The sequence below is a fragment of the Anastrepha obliqua genome, chromosome 3, assembly GCF_027943255.1.
Source record: "Anastrepha obliqua isolate idAnaObli1 chromosome 3, idAnaObli1_1.0, whole genome shotgun sequence".
NCBI classification, from domain to species: Eukaryota; Metazoa; Arthropoda; class Insecta; order Diptera; family Tephritidae; genus Anastrepha; species Anastrepha obliqua.
Window position 1 is genome coordinate 21,101,426 of NC_072894.1, and position 21,884 is coordinate 21,123,309.

General features: G+C 37.5%; 1 protein-coding gene across 1 annotated transcript in view; it reads left to right on the forward strand.

Moving 5' to 3' along the window:
- The first annotated feature begins 1,127 nt into the window (after positions 1 to 1,127).
- Positions 1,128 to 21,884, forward strand: part of LOC129240715 (serine/threonine-protein kinase NLK-like) — a 215,037-nt gene continuing 194,280 nt past the window's right edge. Inside the window, exon 1 of the mRNA XM_054876683.1 lies at positions 1,128 to 1,327. Coding sequence (XP_054732658.1) covers positions 1,128 to 1,327 — 200 coding nt within the window. The remainder of the gene's footprint in view (positions 1,328 to 21,884) is intronic.

Consider the following 21,884-nt stretch of genomic DNA (forward strand, 5'->3'; position numbering starts at 1 on the left):
CAGTCCAACCAGCTGCCTATAGTGCCTTCTGCTTAATGACTGAAGGATGTGCGACAGTCGATCGGACATGACAGGTAACATCAGTTATTATTATTATGTATTATTATTATTTATCAGTTTTGTCCATCTGTAGCCTCTCTCAGCCTGTTAGGCTCGCTTGTGGGTTACAGTTATCCGTTTGCTAACCGTGACTTTGATGGTTGCTGATGGGAGTGGCAGAATGGGATTCGGGCCAAAAAAGTTGGTCTCATAGAAATACCCTTTATTATGAAGGCGCTTTAGTAGTGCTACTTGAGGAGAGCCAGACCGGCACTTCAACCATTTCATCTACATACTTTGAGCTGGGAATTTTTCGCTGCGAATAATTCATTTCGGCTATCTATTTTTTATAAAAAACCACGCAATATGGCGCATGTGATTTTGTAATATTTTCATATGAAAAGTGGCTGCATAACATTTTGTATATCATAAAATCAAATAAATGAGGTTAAAACTTTTAAAATCAATAATATTAATATTATAGAAAAACAAAGTCGGACCGCCCTAATCTACGCTTACATGTTTGCGCACACATTTTGAGCTATGAAATGGAGAACCAACTTCAAAAATTCCCATACTAACTATCAACTGTGCAAGTAGGTATATATGTGCGAGTATGCTTGAACATATTTATGTATGTATGTGTGCATGTGTGTATGCCCATATATATGCATGTTGGCATTCATGTTGCATGTGCTGCACTCAAGCAGCAAACACTTTGTAGCGATGTGTATTCATTGGCTTTTCATATGCATAATTTACCAGCTGTATGCGCTAGTAATCGCATTGTTGTTGCACCGGCAGAAATCTTCACCGAAAACACACCTTAACACATGCATACATTATACTGCCACACATAGTCGTACTTTGGTGATTATGTTGCTTATTTTGCTACCACAACAGCAGCTGTACTCGCTGGTTGCGCTACTGGCGCTGCAAACAATCCCACTCAATTCAACTCGTGAACACCAACACTTGTTTACTATTTGTTTAGTTTTTAGGTGGCATTGGATTTCCTTAATTCTCATCAATGCGAACGATCAGTTTTATTATGGAATTAATTTTCCACTTTTCAATTTTACCACATAATGCAATGCGGCAGACAAGAAGTTAAGCTTGCCTTGCCAGTCAAGCAGTCAGGCAAGCTGGCCTGGCCGTCAGTCAAGCAGACGAATATGCAACAGCAACAACAACAACACCAAAAAGTTCATATTAACAACTTGCTAAAGGCTGAAATGCAACACACCAACAGCAAGAAGCCTCAGCAGCACGAGCAGCAGCAACGGAAGTGAGCAACAGAGCTGTGGCACGCAATAAGATTATGCGGTTGCAACTTCAATGCTCAAGGGCTATATAAGTACTCATATATGCATATGTTCATGTGCATGTGGTTGCATATTAATATGCGTATTTTGTAGATGAACTTTTTTTGGCATCTTCTACAACACTTTGGCTGGCGTGCGCAGGCGTGAATGCTGGAGGCTGTGGTGTTGTGCAGCTTCGATGCTTTAGTGCATTATTTCGTTAGCTACAAGCTTCAATAAGTATTTTTATGGTTTAATGAAAAATTTACAGCATTTTCAAATAAATTGCTCTTGCTTGTTTCAGTTTTCTGCAGTACCTTCCTCCATATCACAAAATCAATTTTGTTGCAATGTAGAGAAATTAGTGAGAGAGATAAACTTTAAAGCGTAAAAACCTAGAAAAAATTTATGAAATTTCAGAGAGATTTTCTAGACTTTTCGCTAGAATTAGTAAATGCTTAGCTAAGTTAAATATTTTCGAACATTTTCTAGTGCAGTGGCGTGAAAATCCCACACGAAGTGAAATATTTGGCTTATGAAGGCTGTGAAGGGCCGGGCGAAAGGAATAGAACTAAACTAGGAACAGTAGGGAGTGAACGAGCTAGTGCGCGACGATGTGGAAAAATGAATGAGCCAAAGAAAATTTGGAGATATGGAGACAAGCTAATAACGATGCTACTTGAGTGAGGCTTGTGGCTGGGAGAACTCCATGGTTTTGAAAGGTCAGTTAGCAGCGTTCTAACGTAACTTAACTTAAAGCCAACGAGCTACGTTTCAGGGGCTTGCTAATTTATTGGTGACACCTGCCAGTGTTCGATTTTTTAAGTTCTCTACACTTTTTTGAGCAAAATACTTTGCTACTTTTTTAAGGATGATATAATTCGCAATCTAAATAAACAGTTAACCCTGGAGCACAGGTGAAAAAAATGAACTGCGATCAGAAAAGGATTCTCAATCACCTTCATTCAAGGGGATTTACCGAAAAAGTTGCAGCCTGGGTGCTTCACGAGCTCCACGAAAAAAAAAAAAAGGAAAGTCGCCTTCAAATTGCTTCTCAGCATCTATCTCGCCCGCCATCGAACAACGCGCTGTCATTAACAGCGCTTTTTGTACCGAATCTCCCGAATGGGAGATAAGAAATGTCGTCGATACATCAATATGATGCAAAGAAAGTAAAAGATGGCTCCAGGGGATACACCAAAGCCGAGAGTCAAGACGGCTCTTCCTCCAAAGATCTTGATATGTGTTTGATGGGTCTGGGAGTGTGTGTCTCACTGTGAAATACTCGAAAATCATGCCACGCTCAACAAGGAGCTCTACATTGCCCAGCTACACCGCGCGAATGAGGCTGTTCGACTGAAAAGACCTGATCGACATGGTCAAGTCATATTTCTTCACTACAAGAGCTCGCTTGAGAGATCATTCAGCTTTTGCCATATTTTCGGGCCTTGCACTGGCCGATTACCATCTTTTCCGCTGCTTGTCAAACCACCTTTCCAACCTGCGATACCAAAGAGGTCCTTATAAACTGGCTCAGCAACTTCTTTGACACCAGCAACTTCGCTGCCATATTGCTATCATATCACATACTTTCGTGCTCTACTCCCTCCCCTTTGCTCCCTCTGCATCCGCATAACTTTATAGCTACCTTTTATCGCTTCGCATATAAAAAAATAAGGGCTGTTTGACTGGAGTAGACTATTTTACTGATTGCCTGATTTTAGAACAACATTTTCTCTACACCAGCACTGTTGGCAGCAGCGTTCAGTTGCAAGTTTTACACATTCCTTCAGAAAACTTTTTCTTTTCGCGTGTTGAGCTAAAATACCTATCAACACTCATTATTAGTTACTTTGTCTTATTACTTCCTGTGTTTTAGTTTTAGTGTTTTTCCCTATTTGAGCCAACATTTTGAAGCTGATATTTGTTTCGCATTTTTTTTTTTTTTTTTTGTGTGTGTGCTTGAATCTGCTAAGCTGTAAAAAAATCGTGTGTCCAAGTTTTGCTCGTTATGGTTTTTTTTTTGTAATTTTGACATCCATGTTGCCGACAGTTATCTAAGTTTTTTTATTCCCTTCATTTCCTGTTGTTTGTGTTGTGTTTGCTAATACTTTGTGGAAAACTTTTTAACTCGATATGACATTGTCAACTCATCGGGGCAGTTGTTGTTAAAATTTACGCACGCAGCGAGGGACAAACTGAAAATCTGCTAAATCTGGCGTGGTTCAATTTTGGTTTTGTAAAATATGCTATAAAACTTGTACTATATACTAAATATTAAAATAAATATAGCAAAATATATTTATACACAAATAAATATACACAAAAAAAAAGAAAAAAGAAAAGTTGCGGATTTTCCACCGGAATTAAAAAATATATTTTATTTTAGGGTTTGGTCTTTTGTGTTTCTTTAAAAGCGCGTAAAAAGGCAATGAAAAAAGATTTTTTATTTTTGTTTTGAGTATTTAATTTTTTGATCCACTATTAAAAATAAAAATTTTGTTTTGGTCATACGAGGTACGTTCAAAAAGTTGTCAACCTTCAAAAAAAAAGTCTTTCAAAAACAAAAAAAGTATGTCGCTGGCGACACAGAGTCCGGAACTCACAGGTGTCTGACATCAAAAAGGCAAAAAGGTTCTTGTCCAGTATGAATCTCGTTATCGTGTGAATTACGATCTTAAAAAAAATTTTGAGAAAATGGCGGACGTCAAAAGCTGAAAAACTTTGTTTTGACCATTTTTTGACCTTAAAGGTCCGAATTTGTTCAAATTTCTGAATGAATTTCGTGTGCCGATGCGCGAGTGCGCCGACTGTTTGTTTGAAGACAGGAGGTACTTCGTTTTGTCCTCGTTCACCACCAGACCTATTCGCTTTGCCTCTTTATCCAGTTTGGAGAAAGCAGAACTAACAGCGCGGTTGTTAAGGCCGATGATGCCAATATCATCGGCGTACGCCAACAATTGTACGCTCTTATAAAAAATTGTGCCTGAGTGATTTAGTTCTGCGGCTCGTACGATACTCTCCAACATCAGGTTAAAGAAGTCATACGACAGCGAGTCACCCTGTCTGAAACCTAGTGTGGTATCAAACGGCTCAGAGAGGTCCTTCCCAATTCTGACGGCGCTGCTGGTATTCAGAAACTTCATCTTGCATAGCCGTATTAGTTTTGCGGGGATACCAAATTCAGACATCGCGACATACAGGAAACTCCTTTTCGTACTGTCGAATGCAGTTTTGAAGTCGACGAAAAGATAGTGTGTGCCGATTCTCCTTTCATGGGTATTTTCCAGGATTTGGCGTATTGTGAATATTTGGTCGATGGTAGACTTTCCTGGTCTAAAGCCACACTGATAAGGTCCAATCAGTTGGTTGACGATGGGCTTACATTGCGACTAGTTAACCAAAAATAAACGAACAATTTTCTTTCGTTTTTGTTAAATACAATTAATATGACGATGCTTTGCACAAAACTTGCAAAGGAGTTGATTACTGCATGAGATGGTATGGCTTTTTGCTTTGCAACTTTTTCAAACTATTTGTGTTGGTCGGTGTGGGTTGTCGTATGAACTTCGACAGATGAAATGTATGTAATACCCACGCGTTTGCATCCTTTTGGTGATAGTTTCGAATTAGTGCTAAATTTGACGAATCATGTCTCTATAATTGCAGTCCCTGCCTGATCAATCGATATTGTAGAGCTTAGAGGTCGCCGTAGTTGAATGGGATGGTGCGTGACTACCATTCGGTAGGGCGCGGGGGTCATGAAATATCAAATGATAGAAAAAGGTTAAAGCATAAAGGCAGGCAATGGCAAACCTCCGAGTATATTTCTGCCATGAAAGCGCTCCTCATAAAAGAATACCTGGCCTTAAGAGGCAGCGTAAGGCTATGGGTCTCCCATTTATGAGGGAACACCAAGCTACATATACAAATCGGAGCAAGAGTTCGATCAAACACCTAACAGAGTTGCACGGACCAATTATATTTTTAGGAAGGGCCTAGAAATAGCGTCCTGAAGGTCTTAGGCTCAATTAAGTGCCTGTGCGTAAACTATTTTTTTATCTGTCACAATCTGAATGCGGGTGCCGCTACTTACTTTATGTACTCGCATAACAAGCAACACTTTTGCACTTAGCAAATTCGTATCAGTTCTGGATCGAAGTAGTATTTCACTATTTCAGATTCTCCCTCCAGGGTATGCTTATATTTACACACTCTACATGGCTTTGTGTGCTTATTATGTGAGCTTGTTTTGTGGACACCTACGAGTTGAATGTGCGCTTACAAAATTTAATTTATTAGCGTGTGATAGTTAATCATTCAATCACTTTCTCACCACAGCCTTTCAATCACTCAGTAACTACACAGAAAGCATGTCTGTGTATAGGTATTTGTGCGTACGCGTGTGCGTGTGTGTGTGTTTGTGATTGTGATTACTTCCTCATTGCTTTGCTGCATCGACAAATGCACCTCTCACAACAATTGCATGCCAACAGCAGTAGAATCCTCATCATCATCATCATCAATCACTTAAAGGTGTGAAATTTGCGAAAGCATGAAAAACAGTGGAACAACAACAGAAACAGCAGTAAAATGTTGCTTGCTAAAAACAAACCAAAGCGAAAAAATCAGCAGACACCACAACAGTCAAGTAGGATATTGCCTGGGATTGCTTTGCAACATGACCATGCGTGTTGCCACTAATGCGCATTTGCAACAACAACAAACAACAAATGGCAAAAAAACTGCCAAAGAAAAATTCTAGCGCATTTGTAAAGTAAGCAAAAACAAACATTTCAAATTTTCATCGAAACAAAATTTGTGTGCGAAAGTGTGCAGTGAGTTGATGAGGAGGTGGAAAGGAAGGCGCCTTGTGGCAACTTTAACGCCACACTACACTGCCACTGCTAAAGTGCACTTGCTACCAACACACACGAAGCGCACAACCACCTTCTTTTTCGAACTCAAATGGCAATTCGTTCATTCATTCGCGCGATAAAAACCGCTAACTGACCATTCAACTGCGGAGCTTCCTACTGCACTGTGGTGGCGCATAGGTGAAGTCAGTGGCATAAGTGAAAGATCAACACATATGGATAAGTTTTGATTATGTATAGATATTAATTTAAATTATTATTCTTTAATATAGGTATATGATATACATATATGTATATAAATTAGATTAGATACCTTTAATAAGTTTTTTAGTTATACCCATCAAGGAGCCTCAAGTACTTTTTCAGATAGTCAAGCAGCCATCTTAACTTTGAAGTCCCCTAACTCTCATCTGGATACCTGGCCATAGGAACATAGAAGAAAATAAGAAAGCTGATGAACTGATAAGACAGGCGGCATCCTAATAAGGAGTCCGAAGCAGTAGAAAGAGGTTGTCCCCAAGAAGTATGTAACAGGCAGATCTTCTCGCTATTCCAGAAGCAGGCCGTTGACAGATGGACTAACCTGCAAAATAACTAAACAAGCGTGGCCTAATTGCAACAGATCCAGAGCTGATAAGTTGTTAAGAAAGCCTCGAGAAAGCCGTATTCAGAATTACGTTAACAATAACCGGCCACTGGCCTTTTGGTGACCGTGCGAGGAAGATGGAGTGGCTGTACAACGATAGATACAGAAGCTGCAGTCAAAAATAATATTAATATCGTTCCGCAAGCACCGTATTCGCCTGATTATGGCTCCATTTTCCTGTTTCCCAAGCTCAAGTTGCCGCTCCGTGGAAAACATTTTGAGACAATTGAAGTCATAAAAGGGAATTCGAGGAACACACTCGAACTTGACTTGTTTACAGTAGCACAGAAAACAAACTATGTGACATATCACGCTGAAATTTGCCATGTAAGCTTATAACAGTCCTACCAAAAAACAAAAAAATTATTTTTGCCATACGTCATCCGCGGACCGTTTTATTGATAAAGTCTCGTTCATATTTGAGCAGAAGTTATTTGTTTATACGAGGCTGGAAAATATTTGTTTTTCATGAAGTGAAAATGGAATCCTTTTGTTTTATGATTTATTCCTTGGCACATCTTGAAAGTATGCAAACCGTAAGAATTCTAAATGGCTTTCAAAAATTTAGAAGATGTGCCACTCTTAATTGGAACTTATAGCGGAGACTAGCCAACGGCTTCTATCCTGCGCATAGTTCCTAATTTGACTCATGGTACAGAATTGCTCGCCTTCAGTGCGTACCATCCTCACCCATGTCATCTTTGGGTGGCCACTACCTAGTTTTTTTTGTGGATTCCATACAAAGGACATTTTTGCTATGTTGCTGTTGTCTTTTGTTTTTACGCAACGTGTGACCAATCCAGCAACATTTTTTCTTTTTGATTTTCAGATTAGTGGATATGTTGTTTGCGAGATCATGAAGATTCTCGTTTGTAATGGTAACTGGCCAGAAAATGAAGCTTATTTTTCGGAGGCATTTATTTACGACAGCTTGTAGTTGATTGTAGACCACGATATCCGTACATGAGAAAAGGTTTGATGCTTGTATTAAAGATTCTGAGTCTAGTCTTCCGGAATAGAACATTGGGGTAAAAAATCCTTTTCAATTTGAAGAAAGCTGCACGCGTTTTACACTAGCGAGCATCAACACCTCCGACCTTTGTTGACACACTGCCCAGATAGGTGTACTGCTCAATATCAGCGATTGACTCAGTATTATCATTCAGACGAATGGTTAAATGTTCATCACCACCAACCGCGTTTTTTCTTAGCGTCATGCAGTGAGTGAGACAGGAAACAAATATCATCTGTGCATGGTTCAGGTCGCTTAACTTTTGGAAGGGTTTCCATTGAATTCCGTCCGGGGCCTCGCGATCAGTTTTCCTTAAGACACCATCCAGACTGAATATGTAAAGGCAGAGGTGACAAAACACAGTCTTGTTGTACTCCATTCGCTCTTCCTACTTTCTTGCAGTCCCTTCCGTTGAAACGAACGCTGCAACGTGCAGATTACGGGGTTTTTATTGAGAGTTGTGTTGTGTTTTTTTGTTAAGTTCAATGAAGAAGAGCTGGAAATTATAAGAGAGGTGTGTTTTCAAGCTTTTCGGTTGGTTGCAAACCGTGTTCTTCAAACTTCTATGAACACTATCAGGCAGAAAATGCAGAAGTGAGACTGAAATTTGCACGAATAAACTTGCAATCTGATTAGAAGAAAACCAATATGGCATTTTAATTCTACCATCCAAAACAGTTTATAAATTTATTGTAAAGGTAATCTCTTTCGAACGAAGTCGCTGGACCTTTCTTCGTTGGATGGGTCATGTCGCCCGACTGGATACAAAACTCCGGTTCTGAAAGTATCCGATGCGGTACCGGCTAGTGGTAGCAGAGAAAGGGGAAGGTCTCCTCTGCGTTGGAAGGATCAGGCGGAGAAAGACTTGTCTTCACTTGGTGGGTCCAACTCAGTGATTTCTTTCTCTTGCTAACTCGGCGAAAATCGCTAAAACAGTCATCGTGCCAATCAAGAATAAGAAGAATATTTTTATGCGAAAAGAGATTCAATGGATTTAACTCATATGGAGAGGATTTTTGTAAAGAATTACGCCTAATTTTAAAACGAAACTTTGACGAGTGCTTTGTGATGGGATGTTTAAATGAATTGATGCTCGTATTTGCGAGCAAAACCTCGACAAAAGTATACCTTTCTCCTCTTTTTGTTGAGGCACCTTGGTGGTGGTGGTGGTGGAGGTGTTGTCTGAGTGACACAGCCCAAAGATGCCATTTTAATACACCACTTGTAGACCCACTGCCTTTTAGTAGTCGAACCATCTTGATTTGACTGTGAATCTGCCTTTGTCGTCTATTTTCTTTTCTGCAACTTTTATCAAGTTAACCATTAAGAATTCCCCCAACATTGTGTGGCGTAGAGCATCCAGCCTTAGGCAACTCACACAGATAGTGAAGTACTATTTCTTTCGATTCTTCTTGATTTCAGCTTTTGCATCTATCATTGTACGGCCACTTCATCTTCCTTGCAAGGTCTGCAAAAGGCCAGTGGCCGGTTATTGTTAACGTAATTTTGAATATATCTGGCTTGTAGTGGCTTTCTTAACAACTTATCAGTTCTGGATTTGTTGCAATTAGGCCACACTGGTTTAGTTATCTTGCAGGTATCCGTGTTCGTCCATCTGTCAACGGCCTGCTTCTTGAATAGCGAGAAGATCTGCCTTTTGCACATTTCTTGGTGACAACCTCTTTCTACTGCTTCGGACTCGTTATAGGATGCCGCCTGTCTTGCCAGTTCATCAGCGTCCCTATTTTCTTCTATGTTCCTATGGTCAGGTACCCAGATGAGAGTTAGGGGACTTTAAAGCAAATATGGCTGCTTGACTATCTGGAAAAGTACTTGAGGCTCCTTGATGGGTATAACTAATAAACTTATTAAAGGGATCTAATGTAATTTATATACAAATATATAATATCATATATATAATTGGCGCGTACACCCTTTCTGGGTGTTTGGCCGAACTCCTCCTCCTATTTGTGGTGTGCGTTTTGATGTTGTTCCACAAATGGAGGGACCTACAGTTTCAAGTCGACTGCGTACGGCAGATCATTTTATAGGGACCTTTTTCATGGCAGAAATACGCTCGGAGGTTTGCCATTGCCTGCCGAGGGGCGACCGCTATTAGAAAAATATTTTTATTAATTGTGGTGTTTTACCGAGATTCGAACTTACGTTCTCTCTGTGAACTCCGAATGATAGTCACGCACCAACCCATTCGGCTGCGGCGGTGTAATTTACTCAGAACGAGTTTCACTTCAACTTATTTTGCTCGCTTTCATCATGAGTCTACACTTTTAACTCATTAAAACAATTTTCTGTTTTTCAAGTCATGTTTTTTTCCTTAAGTTGTAGTGGAATGAAAACTTCGTTCATTAGTCGACGTACTTTGAATTTGTACTCGTACTCTATTTTACATAAGACCTTTTCCATACATTTGTACAACTATAAATTGCATTTGAATGCATTACACACATAAATATAGTATATGTGTAATGTTTATCGGCACGCATACTAAGCGATTTATTATATCATTTTAATGCCTTCAGCAGCTTAAAAGTGGCAAAGGACTTTCCACAATAAGCTGGCGAAAGGTCACTTTTCACTTTACAACTATCAAATAAACGTATGAATTTATTTACTACAGCGAAAAGCAAAACTAGTTATCAGACTTTCTGGAATTTAGATCATGAATTGGTATATGACGGAAGGAGTCATACTAGTGCGGAAGTGACTGGAATGGTACCAGTTGCAAAGGGACCAATTTGAGATATACTATATGCAAAATAAATATTCTTATGTGATGTTTGTTGTTCTTATTGCTGTTATGTTTTTAAATTTCAACATTTCATTTTTTTCTTTGTATTTGTTTCAATTTAGTTTCAATATAAATCAAATTTTGAAATTTCAGAATTTTCAAAAAATAAAATCATATAAGTCGAACAACAAATCTAAGGACCTGAAACAATTTTGTGTAATGCATATTTGAGTTCGTAATAAATGATTTTAAAACTTTCATTTATCAATTTTTACTTACATTTTCAACTCTACCAAAATTAATGATTTTCGCCATAAATTTGTCTAGAATTTTCGTTTACACTGATGCACAGGCTGACAATTAACATTTCGTAAGAATCGCCATATTAAAAATATCAGTTGCTTATATTGAATAAAAATGGAAGACGAACTAATAATTGAGCTGTAAAGCGTAATTGCTGAAAACAATGGGATGCATTAAATTCTGAGAGCGAATTTTTTATACCCGCGCACGTTTAAGTAAAATTGAATTCGAGCTGGTTGTAAATTTTTGGAATCAAACAAACTCATAGACAATGAGAGCTATTGCATGTAGCATCAGATGGAGGCACGGAAATCCACTCTTAACATTCGATTTCAATAGTAGCTGCTTTCGATTCACCAACTACCTAGCGAGTAGTGAATAAAACAAAAAGTTTCACTTGAATCCAACGTTGGCAAGCTGTTATGTAATTCCATTGCTTTTCAAAGCATCCCGCCTGAAAGTACATACTTTACGGTTTGATCCCGTTGTAGGATGGCTTCTTCAAAAGGCAAGCGTTCTGCTTCTCACCACAAGTGACTTAAACTTTATGCATTTCCACTGTTTTTCAAAAACATAATGAAAAGAAAACAAAAAAAAATCTCATTTATTACTTGGAAGCACTGTTCTAGTTCGTATGCCACTTGTGTGTTAAGCAGCTTAAGGGACCCGGTGGTCTAGAGCTCGAAAGTTTAGTGTATTCTCAGGAATTTTTTTTACAAAAAAAAAAAAAAAATTAAAAACGATATTAAAATTTTTCAAGCATTTTACCTAACTTCTTCTACATACCAAAATGAATTTTTTTTTTTTAATTTTAGTAATTGAAAAAAAAAAGTGCGGTGAAGTTGACCTTCCCGAAAAATTTTACCTGGACGGTGTTGCCCATTTTGGCTCTTCTATTTATCTGAAACACAAAAACCAAAATAATTATTCATCAGTATGACTGTAGCTACCAGGTGTATACCTATGAAATGAGACTTTTTTTCAATTTCAAACGTTTATTAACAAAAAATGGTCACAAATTTAATCTTCAAAATAATAGCCAACGCTAGCGACACATTTTTCCCATCTCTCAGGCAATTTGTGGATGCCGCGCCAAAAAAATTATGTCCCGCTACTAGAGTAAAAAAAAAAACACCAAAACATGTGACAAAATGGCGCGGTATTGAATTTGACACTCTAAAAATCGGGTTTTTCAGTTTTTTAATAAAAAAAATACGAAATATATAAAATAATAATATGATTCTAGTACGGGCGATAGCCATTGATGTTGTGAACAACATACCTATTAAAATTGCAGACGATTCGGTTAAACAGGCCGAAAGAAATCGTTTCGAGATAAATGAGTTAAAGTTTGAGGTACAGGAGCGCGGGGCCCGCTCTCTACTTAGTTAATAGCCTGTAGAAGCTTTAACGTTAGGAATTTCCGCATGAAAATTTCACAGTATATTCTTAAGACACTATACTTTCGAAATATCGAAAAAACAGAAAACCGATTTTTTCAAATTTCCAGACCACCGGATCCCCTTAAAGCAAAATCACTAAACCGTAGTTGCTTTCATATACAAATACAGAGAAGCGGTAAATCGAAAGCAGCTAAAAACTACTCGTATGTCGGATCTAAATGAGGTTGGACCGAACCGGTCTATGCGTGACTGCATGTCAACCCACCATAAATGCGATTGGATGTCAATAAGTGCTTCAAGTTTTATTACCGAGATGCACATGTTTAACCAAAAAATGAAACTTCTTGTTTGCTTTCCATTTTTTCGAAATTTTACTTGGGTGGTAAACAATTTTTTTAGCTCAGCATTTGTACCAAATATCGGTAATTGTCGCATCAAACACAAAGATGTCACGTTCTTGACTTTTTTTGAAAATTTTCGTTATATGGGCGTGGTTGTTCGTTCTTTCTTCCTTCCCTTCTTCCTTCCTTCTTCCTTCCTTCTTCCTTACTTTGCAATTTGCACCAAGTTCCATTGAAAAACCATTCAATTTGTGCTTGAGTTATCGTACGGGCGGACAGACATGCATAGCTAAATCGATTCCTCTAATCATTCTGAGTCTTTTGGTAGACATACAGACACATGTCTATATCTATCTCCATTCCTTTAGGCTTTTACGTGCATCTCTTGCGCAGCCGTTCGCGCGCGTGTACTCGCAATGAGTAAATTTAATTGCTGGGCTCGAGCTGTGCACATGTGGACTTATAATTCCTACTTTACTACTTATGCAAATATGGCATATGCATTTAAATATGTACATGTGTTAGTAGATACGTTCAGCAACTTCTTCTTATTACATGCAATTAATTAGTTAAGATTAAAGTTAATTGAAAAAAAAAAAAAAAAAATACTTATTATTCCCGTACTCGCAATATGAAACAACCTTTTAATGACAACTGACTTCCACTTGCTTGCTTTGACTCTTTGTAATTATCATAACGAGATGACTGACTGGCACACCAACTCACTAAATAATTTATCATTATCGTTTTTTTTTGTGGTTTCTTTTCACTTTAAACATTGCCTTTTGAACACTACACTTTGAGGCTTATACGAGTACGAGTACAATTTTTTCCCATGCCGCTTGGCTTCCCATAGCACGCAATAATAAAACGGTAGTTTAGTGAGTCATTTCTACAGTGGCATATTGAATGACGGTAAAGAAGTGTTTACTTATAAATTTCTTTGCAAAAACGATTTTCAATGCTAACATAAGTGTTTGAGCTTGCAAAGTGGACAATCTAATCTCGTTGGTTTATTTTGTTGAGGAAGATGATAAACTTCCATAATTACCTACTTTGAAGAAGGTGATTGATTTAGATGCCATTACCAATCACGTGAACAAAACTTGGTCGAGTATATGCGCTTAAAAGTTTTAAAACTCTAAAAATTGAAAGCTTGTAGATATAAAAAATTAAGATACGGAATTTAAAAGAAGGCTTTTGATATCGAAATTGCATTTGTGCAATTTTTAGATCAATGGATCTTGTGTACGACACAATTAGATCTCTATTTCGATGTATTTGAAAAGATGCTAAGCATCCCAGAGTTTACTTTGAAAACTTATGATAAGGTCTCGAAATAAATGCAGCCTATTCAAGATTGGCAAGAACAAACGTTCTAACGCAATGCGTTTTTCAAAAGTGACGCGTAGATGCCAGTAGTGAATAACTCCTAGACGGTACATTTTTATGTCATCTTTCACATATGTCAAGTGGGCAGATGTACAATTTTTAAACCATGGATACGACGCATTTAAGGGGGGACCCTCATTTAGACGGTCGAAAAATGCATCATTTTTGGGAATTTTTTTCTCAGGTAAAATAACTTCAAACGTTTTGTAATTCATAAAGTACTTTAATAAATGTCTTGACTGTCTACAAAAATTTTCGGAGAAGAAAAAAAACATTTTAAGTATGGAAATATACACCTCGTCCATGGCACCTCATTCTATCTGTGTACATTCTAGCGCTCTGAATTTTTTTCTGAAATAAAAAAACCAATTTTTTTTTAAAACTTTAGGATAATACCTTCGATGTGACATTTTGATTTAAAAAAAAAATGTCGAAATTGATATTTTTTACCCAGTTTTATGTTAAAAGTGATTTTTCATGCATAAAAATTGACTTTAAAATTACAAAAAAATATGAAAATCTTTTTTTAAAAAAAAACACTTAATGTCACATTGAAAACAATTTAATTATCTTTAAAATGAGCTATTGTAAAGCCTGATTGGTTCAATACAGCGTTCTCAATTGTGTACACAAAATCGAAAAATGATGTTTCGAGAAAAACGCGTTTAAAGTTTTGGATACAGGCGATCAGGCCACCCGTCGCGTCCTGTTAAAAATTTTGTCACTCCTTCAAAAATACAGATATCGACTTGAAATTTTGAAAGTATATTCTTAAATAGTTGTAGAATAGATTAAAATTATTTCCAAAAAATCGATTTTTTTGACCCGATAAATGAGGGTCCCCCCTTAAATTCTTGAAACTTATTATGAAAATGGTCGATCTTTAAGGGGTTAGGGGTAGTCAGAGAGCGGAAACAATTATGATTTGGAATTTGGAATTTTGGAATTTGCTAGTCAATTGCTTTATTTTACAAAAATAAAAACATATTTATGCTATGTTTCACGTTTCCACTTGACTTTAAATTTCAAAAAAGAAAAATTTGTAATTTTAAAAGTTATCGCTGTTTGTGAGGAGTCCGTTTCTCCAGAAATCCCTTGCGGTGATCATCACAAGTCCTTGGAGATTCATCTAAAATCAATCGGACAAGAGAAATTAGTTTTATTAATAGATAATCTTGTGCCTGATCGAAGCATTTTTTTTAAATTAAAAAAATGGCGGCCTCAGGAAATATTTTTCAGATTTTCGAGAAAAAACCGACAATTAATTGTTTAAAAAAATCGAAATTTTTGAAAAAAGTCCTTCCATCCGGCACGAGTTTTTTTGTGTTTTTCAAAAGCAGTATCTATTTTATTGAAATCTACCAAGCGGTTTTTAAGTTACAGTGATCACCAGTTCAAAAAAACATAGTTTTGAGAAAAACGCATTTAAACGAATTGTTTAATTACTTACACTGTTTCACCCATTCCTGGGTCATATAATAGTTCTTCAGCCCTGTGCCATATAATAGCAGCTTCCCAAATATTGATTTGCTGTTGCCTACCTAGCATTCTACCTTCTCGGGTGTTATCGTTAGGGCGCTTATCTGCCACTTTCATACGTCGGTTGCTTGCAGCTACTTCCTCTCGAAAGCTCCGGAGCGCCCGAGCGCCCTTTGTTGATTGTTGAATAACTTGAAAAGTATTTGTCGGACTTACTTCAAATTTTCACTCAATATTTTCAAAATATTAGACTTAAAGAAAATGAAAAAAAAAAAAAATTTTAATTCCCTTAAGAACAACAAATCGTAAAATTCGTAATTTTCTTATGGAAATAATCGTCCGCATGAGTCGACAATTCAAAAGTTGGTGAAAACATTTCAGGAAACTACCCTCGGCAGATATCTGCATTCTATCAGACAGCCAAGCTGCCCTACGGGCCCTGAATGCATTCCAAATAACATCAAGGAGTGTCTTACATTTGTCGCCAATCTTTTAATGAGATGGCCGAACAATATCGTATTATGTTATGCTGGGTTCCAGGGCACAGAGATATATCAGTAGGGCTGTAGGGCTGACCAACTTGCAAGAGAAGGTACCTGCATGCCAAACAAGTAATTTTATGGGGGTAAATTTTCGGGGGTTTCTCATTTAATTTTACAAATTTTACTCAACAATTTTTATGCTTCTGAAAATGTATTTATGAAGCTTTAAAATACGGGCAACTTTCCTCTATGAATTTTGTTTTTTAGCTACCTGATGTTACGTATACACAAAAATATTTCAAACATTTTTAGAATTTATTGTGCTTGTTTGATTTAATGTTATATTTAGGAAAATCATGACCTCTAGCTCATGTATGTATGTATGTATGTACAGAGGTATGTTTTCATTTATGCATATTACTATTAAATAATATTATAAAGTTGGCATCAGCTGCCGACTTTCTATGAACGAATTAATTAGTTGTTTAGTGGCTTGTATGGCTTCCGCGTAACGCATTCACCGGCGCCGCTGACGGAAATGCTTGCTGTCGCAACTAATCCAAATCCAAAGTCAAAGCGTTAAGTAAAATTAAATGTTGGCAAACAATATTGTGTCTACGTACATACGGATGATGTGTTAGTTTACTTACGTATTTATGAAAAGTCTGTTTGTTCGTAAATTACACAGCTTCAAGTTATTCATAATATGCCGGTTTGTGCGTACGCTCTGAATTCAAATGTCTGCACAGGGACATACACACTGATGTAAAAGTTTATATATATGCACACATACATACGTACATTCATGCATACATACATACATACACCCATGTATGCATACACACTCATACATACATATAATACATACGCCCGTGCATGCATACATATGCGCTGGGTTTATACCCATCGTAATTTCACACTTTTTTCGTCCGTTCGCAGCACTACTTACATAGCAGATACATATTTGAAAAAATAGGAATATTTTGAAAAGATATCCAAAAATATTTAAGTGGCACCCACTTACTTTATTCATGAATTCAAATTTTCTTAGTTCGATTTTCCCGATGTGGTGCAACAGACCTCCATAACGTTAGGTTAAAAGTCAATCAAAGCCTAAGGCGGTACTGAAATGTCTGCATGAGAGAATCTGCAAAAAAGGAATGGAATTGTGTATAAATAGTTAGTGGATTTTGTATGACCATAACGCACTTTCGAACAGAGCAAACTGCGTGAATGAATTAAAAACAAAAAGCAAACACTTCCACCGCTTTCAGCAGATCCAACCTCGCCCGATTTATTCCTTTTAATAAAACTAAATCTGCTAGCTGCAGCACTGCATTCAACACCGTAGTGTATATAAAAAATACTTCAAAGAATGTAAAATTTTATTGCATAGGTGTGACTAACTGGGGACTTATTTGGGAAATACGGAAAAGAGTCTACGATTTCTTTTTGAAGTGTTTACCTAATTTTATTATAGGTTGGGGAATAAGTTCGTAGCATTTTTACCGAAGACATTTATATAAACAAAAAACAATAATGATATTAATAAGTTAATCAATTATATATTCGCCGTTGCTGTTTACAACCTCTCGACCAATTTGTTGATGCCGTCCGCCAAAAATCGTCCGGTCTGGTGTCAAAGAAGTGGTTGAGCCAGTTTTTAAGGACCTCTTTGTTAGCGAAGGTAACGCCTTTCATATGGGTTGACAGGAAGCGGAAGAGCGGAAAAGATGGTAAACGGTCGGTGCACGGTCGGTGCACGGTCCGACGAATACGGCGGATGCTGAGAAACCTCCTATTCGAGCTCTTGAAGTGTGGGTTTGACGACTTGTGCAACATGGGGTCTGGCGCTGTCGTGAAGAAGTATGATTTGACCATGTTGATCAGGTCTTCTCAGGCGAATAGCATCATTCACGTAGTGTAGCTGGACAATGTAGAGCTCTTTGCTGGCCGTGGGATTCTTTTCGAGCATTAGTCAGTGCTCCACGACCTCCCAGTTCCACCAAACACATATCATAAACTTCTTTGGTCGAAGACCCGGCTTGACTCTCGGCTTTGGAGCATCTCCTGGACCCACCCACTCCTTTCTTTGCTTCATATTCATGTATCGGTACGTTTCTGATTTCCCGTTACGATTCGGTACAAGAAGCGCTGTTTATGACCGCGTGCTGTTCGTTGGCGGGCGAGATGCTGAGAAGCAATTTGAAGGCGACTTGCTTCGTTTTTTTTTCGTTGAGCTCGTGAGGCTTCCAGGCTCTCAATTTTTGAGGTAAATCCCATTGAGTGAAGGGATTGAGTGTCGTTTTATTATCGCAGTTTATTTATTTCTCCAATTCACCACTGGTTTGGCGGCCGTTCTCCTTCAAAAGTGATTTGAGACGTTCTTCATCGAATCCAGGGGGCCTTCCGCTGCGGGACGTGTCATCGACGTCAAAGTCCCTATTTTGGAGCTTTGCAAACCATTTTCATGCTGTAGTCTCGTCTATGACACCTTTTACATACACGTCGCAAATGCTTCGACAGCTTTTTGACCTCGATGAAAAGCAAAAAAGAGCAGGTGCCGAAAATGTTAATTCTTCCCTCTTGGGTGGGTATGCCATGTGTAAGCCCCAAAACTAAAAAACATTAAATAACTCAAAAATACTAATATATTAACTTAGTTTTGTAGAGCAAAAGTAATTCTATCGAATGAACACTTGTCAAACAGCAACAAATCGTTGTAAAATAAAGGAAAATATAGAAACGCTATGAACTTATTCCCCAAGTCTATACTATGAAATACAATTTTGCTTATCGTTCTAATGCGGCATAGCGGCGGCAGAGCTAGTCTTCAAAATCGCTTTTTTCTTATTCCTTCACTGGCTGACAAACTTCTCGTTGATTGTAAGGTTTAGAAGAATAAACAATTTTTTTATACTCCACATAGTAAAGGGGTTTTTAATAAGGGGTGTTATTTTGATATTCAAAGAAAAATTATATTTTTTAATATAAATGATCGGATGTTTATTTTATTGTAAAGAGGAAGGTATGCCGTTAATAGTGGAAAATAACATCAGGCAAATGACCATCACGACCACGCTTACAGGACAATATCCTTTTCATGAAAATTTCCATAATTGAATTGCAAAGTGGCGGCTGCCCTATGTCCTCGATAGCCTCACGAATTCCATCTTTGTGGTCTTGAATCGACCCTGGGATGTTGGCGTAGACCTTCTCTTTTACGTGGTCCCAAAGAAAAAAGTCACAAGGTGTTAAATCACAAGATCTCGATGGCCAATTGTGATCACCTCTTAGAGAAATAACACGGTCCGCAAACTTTTCCCGTAAAAGATCAATGCTTTCGTTGCTTGTGTGGCACGTAACGCCGTCTTGTTGAAAATACACGTTGTCCAGATCAATACCATCCAATTCCGGCCATAAAAAATCGTTAATCGTCTTTGCCTTAGGCTTATATTTTTCTTATAGTCTGTCCAAATGTAGTTTTCGAAAACATGCTTTGGGTGTTTAAAATTCGGTTCCGCCTAAACTGAGTTTTTATTCTTGTTTAATTTACATTTTGTTTGTCATTTTAAGGGCCATTATTCACAGCTTACGTTTTGTTTGCTCGCGCTTTGCTTTCGTCATAAATGACTTCATCGAAATAAGAAAAAAAAAACACAAAAAAAAACGAGTTATACACTTATGTTTTGCCACACACACAACTGGCTCACATTTAGGCAGGCGTTTAAAGTAAATACACGTGGTGACTTTTTAACTTAAACTCACATTTTTCACTTTTAATTTAACCATTTCTTTATCACCGCCCTGTTGTGACAATAAATTGCTTGCCCGTCAACGTATATTTCCATGCTCTGGTTTTGTATTCAAAAATTTCGCCGCGAATACCTTTTTTGATTTCCTTCTATTCACACAAAACTAAACTAGTTAATTTTAATTATCGTCGTTTTATTTTTATTATGTAATTTATGGCGCTTAGTTTGCTGCACGCAAAAGTCACTCACCGCAACTCTGCTCTATATTTTGTTTTTTGTTTTACAATTTCAGTACAATTTCTCACAATCCCATATTTGCAAATCTGCCATTTACTGCATACTAAATGTTTCCCATATTTGCCTCATAATTTATGTGGCTACAGAACGAATCGTGTTTTTTTTTGTTTGAATTGATTTAGTATTTTAATTTGTTGGCTAACGAGTTGAACTACTAGCGCATCTGTTGTAGTTAACAATAGTTGATTAGTGGTCAGCGTTTGGACTTTGTTTTCTATAAAAATTAGCATTTAAATAATTCAATAAATTGTTCAGCATTTCATTTCCCTGATCGGCCTATTGATTTAGATGAATTGTAATTTTAAGTGTATGGCAAAAAATGTACAAATGTTATGTGTATTATACACTTGGTTAAAAAAAAAATGGTATACGGAAAGGTGTAAATAGTATAAATATTTTTGGAAATTTTTTAAATTCATATTTAATCTGGAAATTTTTCATATACACCTTGATCAACAAGTTCCCGGAATATATTCAGAAAATGCAAAATGCAACTTTTTCCTTAAAAGTTATATTATCGCCTTCAAAGTACGCCCCTTCAGCTACAACGCACTTATGCCGCAGTGTTTCATCGAGCTCCCGGAATATTTCTGGAATTTTATTTTCGATGTAGTTAGCAGAGCCCTCCTCGGTTTTTCCATTACTTCCTTTCGGTCGTTAAAACGCGTTCCCTCGTGAATTCGATGGCTGTTAGATGGTATTAATTTCGTTCTTGGTTAAAAATTCACGGATAATGATGGCACTGTGCGACGGTACGTTATCAAGATGCAAAATTCACGAGTTCGTTTTCCACAAATCATTACTTTTTTTGCGAATCGCTTCACGTAAACGTCTCATAACGATGTACAATACCGTTGTAATTCATAATTCATACAAACCTTGAGCGTCGCTTTCTTTTTTGACTGCAATGGAAGTGGTTTTTTTTGGTCTTGGTTGAGCAGAGCTCTCCACTCACTCGCCTGATGTCTGGTTTGCGGGTCGTACTCATAAACTTACGTCTCGTCTCCAGTAATAATGCGTTTGATGAATGTTGGGTCGCCTCATAAATATTCAGCCTTGGAAACCATGTCTTTGGTGATATCAACGTGGTCTATTTGTTTGCAAAAAATTCAGTTCCTTTGAGAACAACGACCAACTTTGCAGCAACACGAATCCAAAGCACTAACTACAATGTCCTGAACGACAGATTCATACGCAACGTTGAAGTGCTCTGCCAGCTCTCTGATGATTATTTTGCGATTATAGCTGTTAGACCGCGAATTTTTTGATAAATGGTAACTTCAGCAAATTATGGTTTTTCAAAATTGGCGGATTGATGTTGAAATATAATAAAACCAGCTGTTAAGGGTTTAAGGTTTATTTTCGCATCACCCACATTTTGGGCTCACCCTAACTTTATTTTCGCATCACCCACAATTTGGGCTCACCCTATTCCTTTCACTTCTCTATCGCTCACATTTCATTTCATCATTCACTTCGCTCTTCGCTGCTTTACACTTTGTTGTTATCACTAACTGATCATTATTTTGTGCAGAATTTAGTACATCTGCATTGCCAACAACATACAGGCACATCGATACATATGTATGCCGAAAAAATACATAAATCCCACGTCGCATCGTCTTCGCATGATCTTCCCTTCACCTAGCATCGATAAAGGGATAGCGGTGCCCAAAACCATTATAAAAGGACCAGCCTACGCACCTTTTGATACAGTTTCATACAGTTTCGTTTTCGTTTGCCATCACAGCTCCCCCGGTATCAGTAATTAAGCAATGAAGCATAAATTACTTCATCGCCCTTTT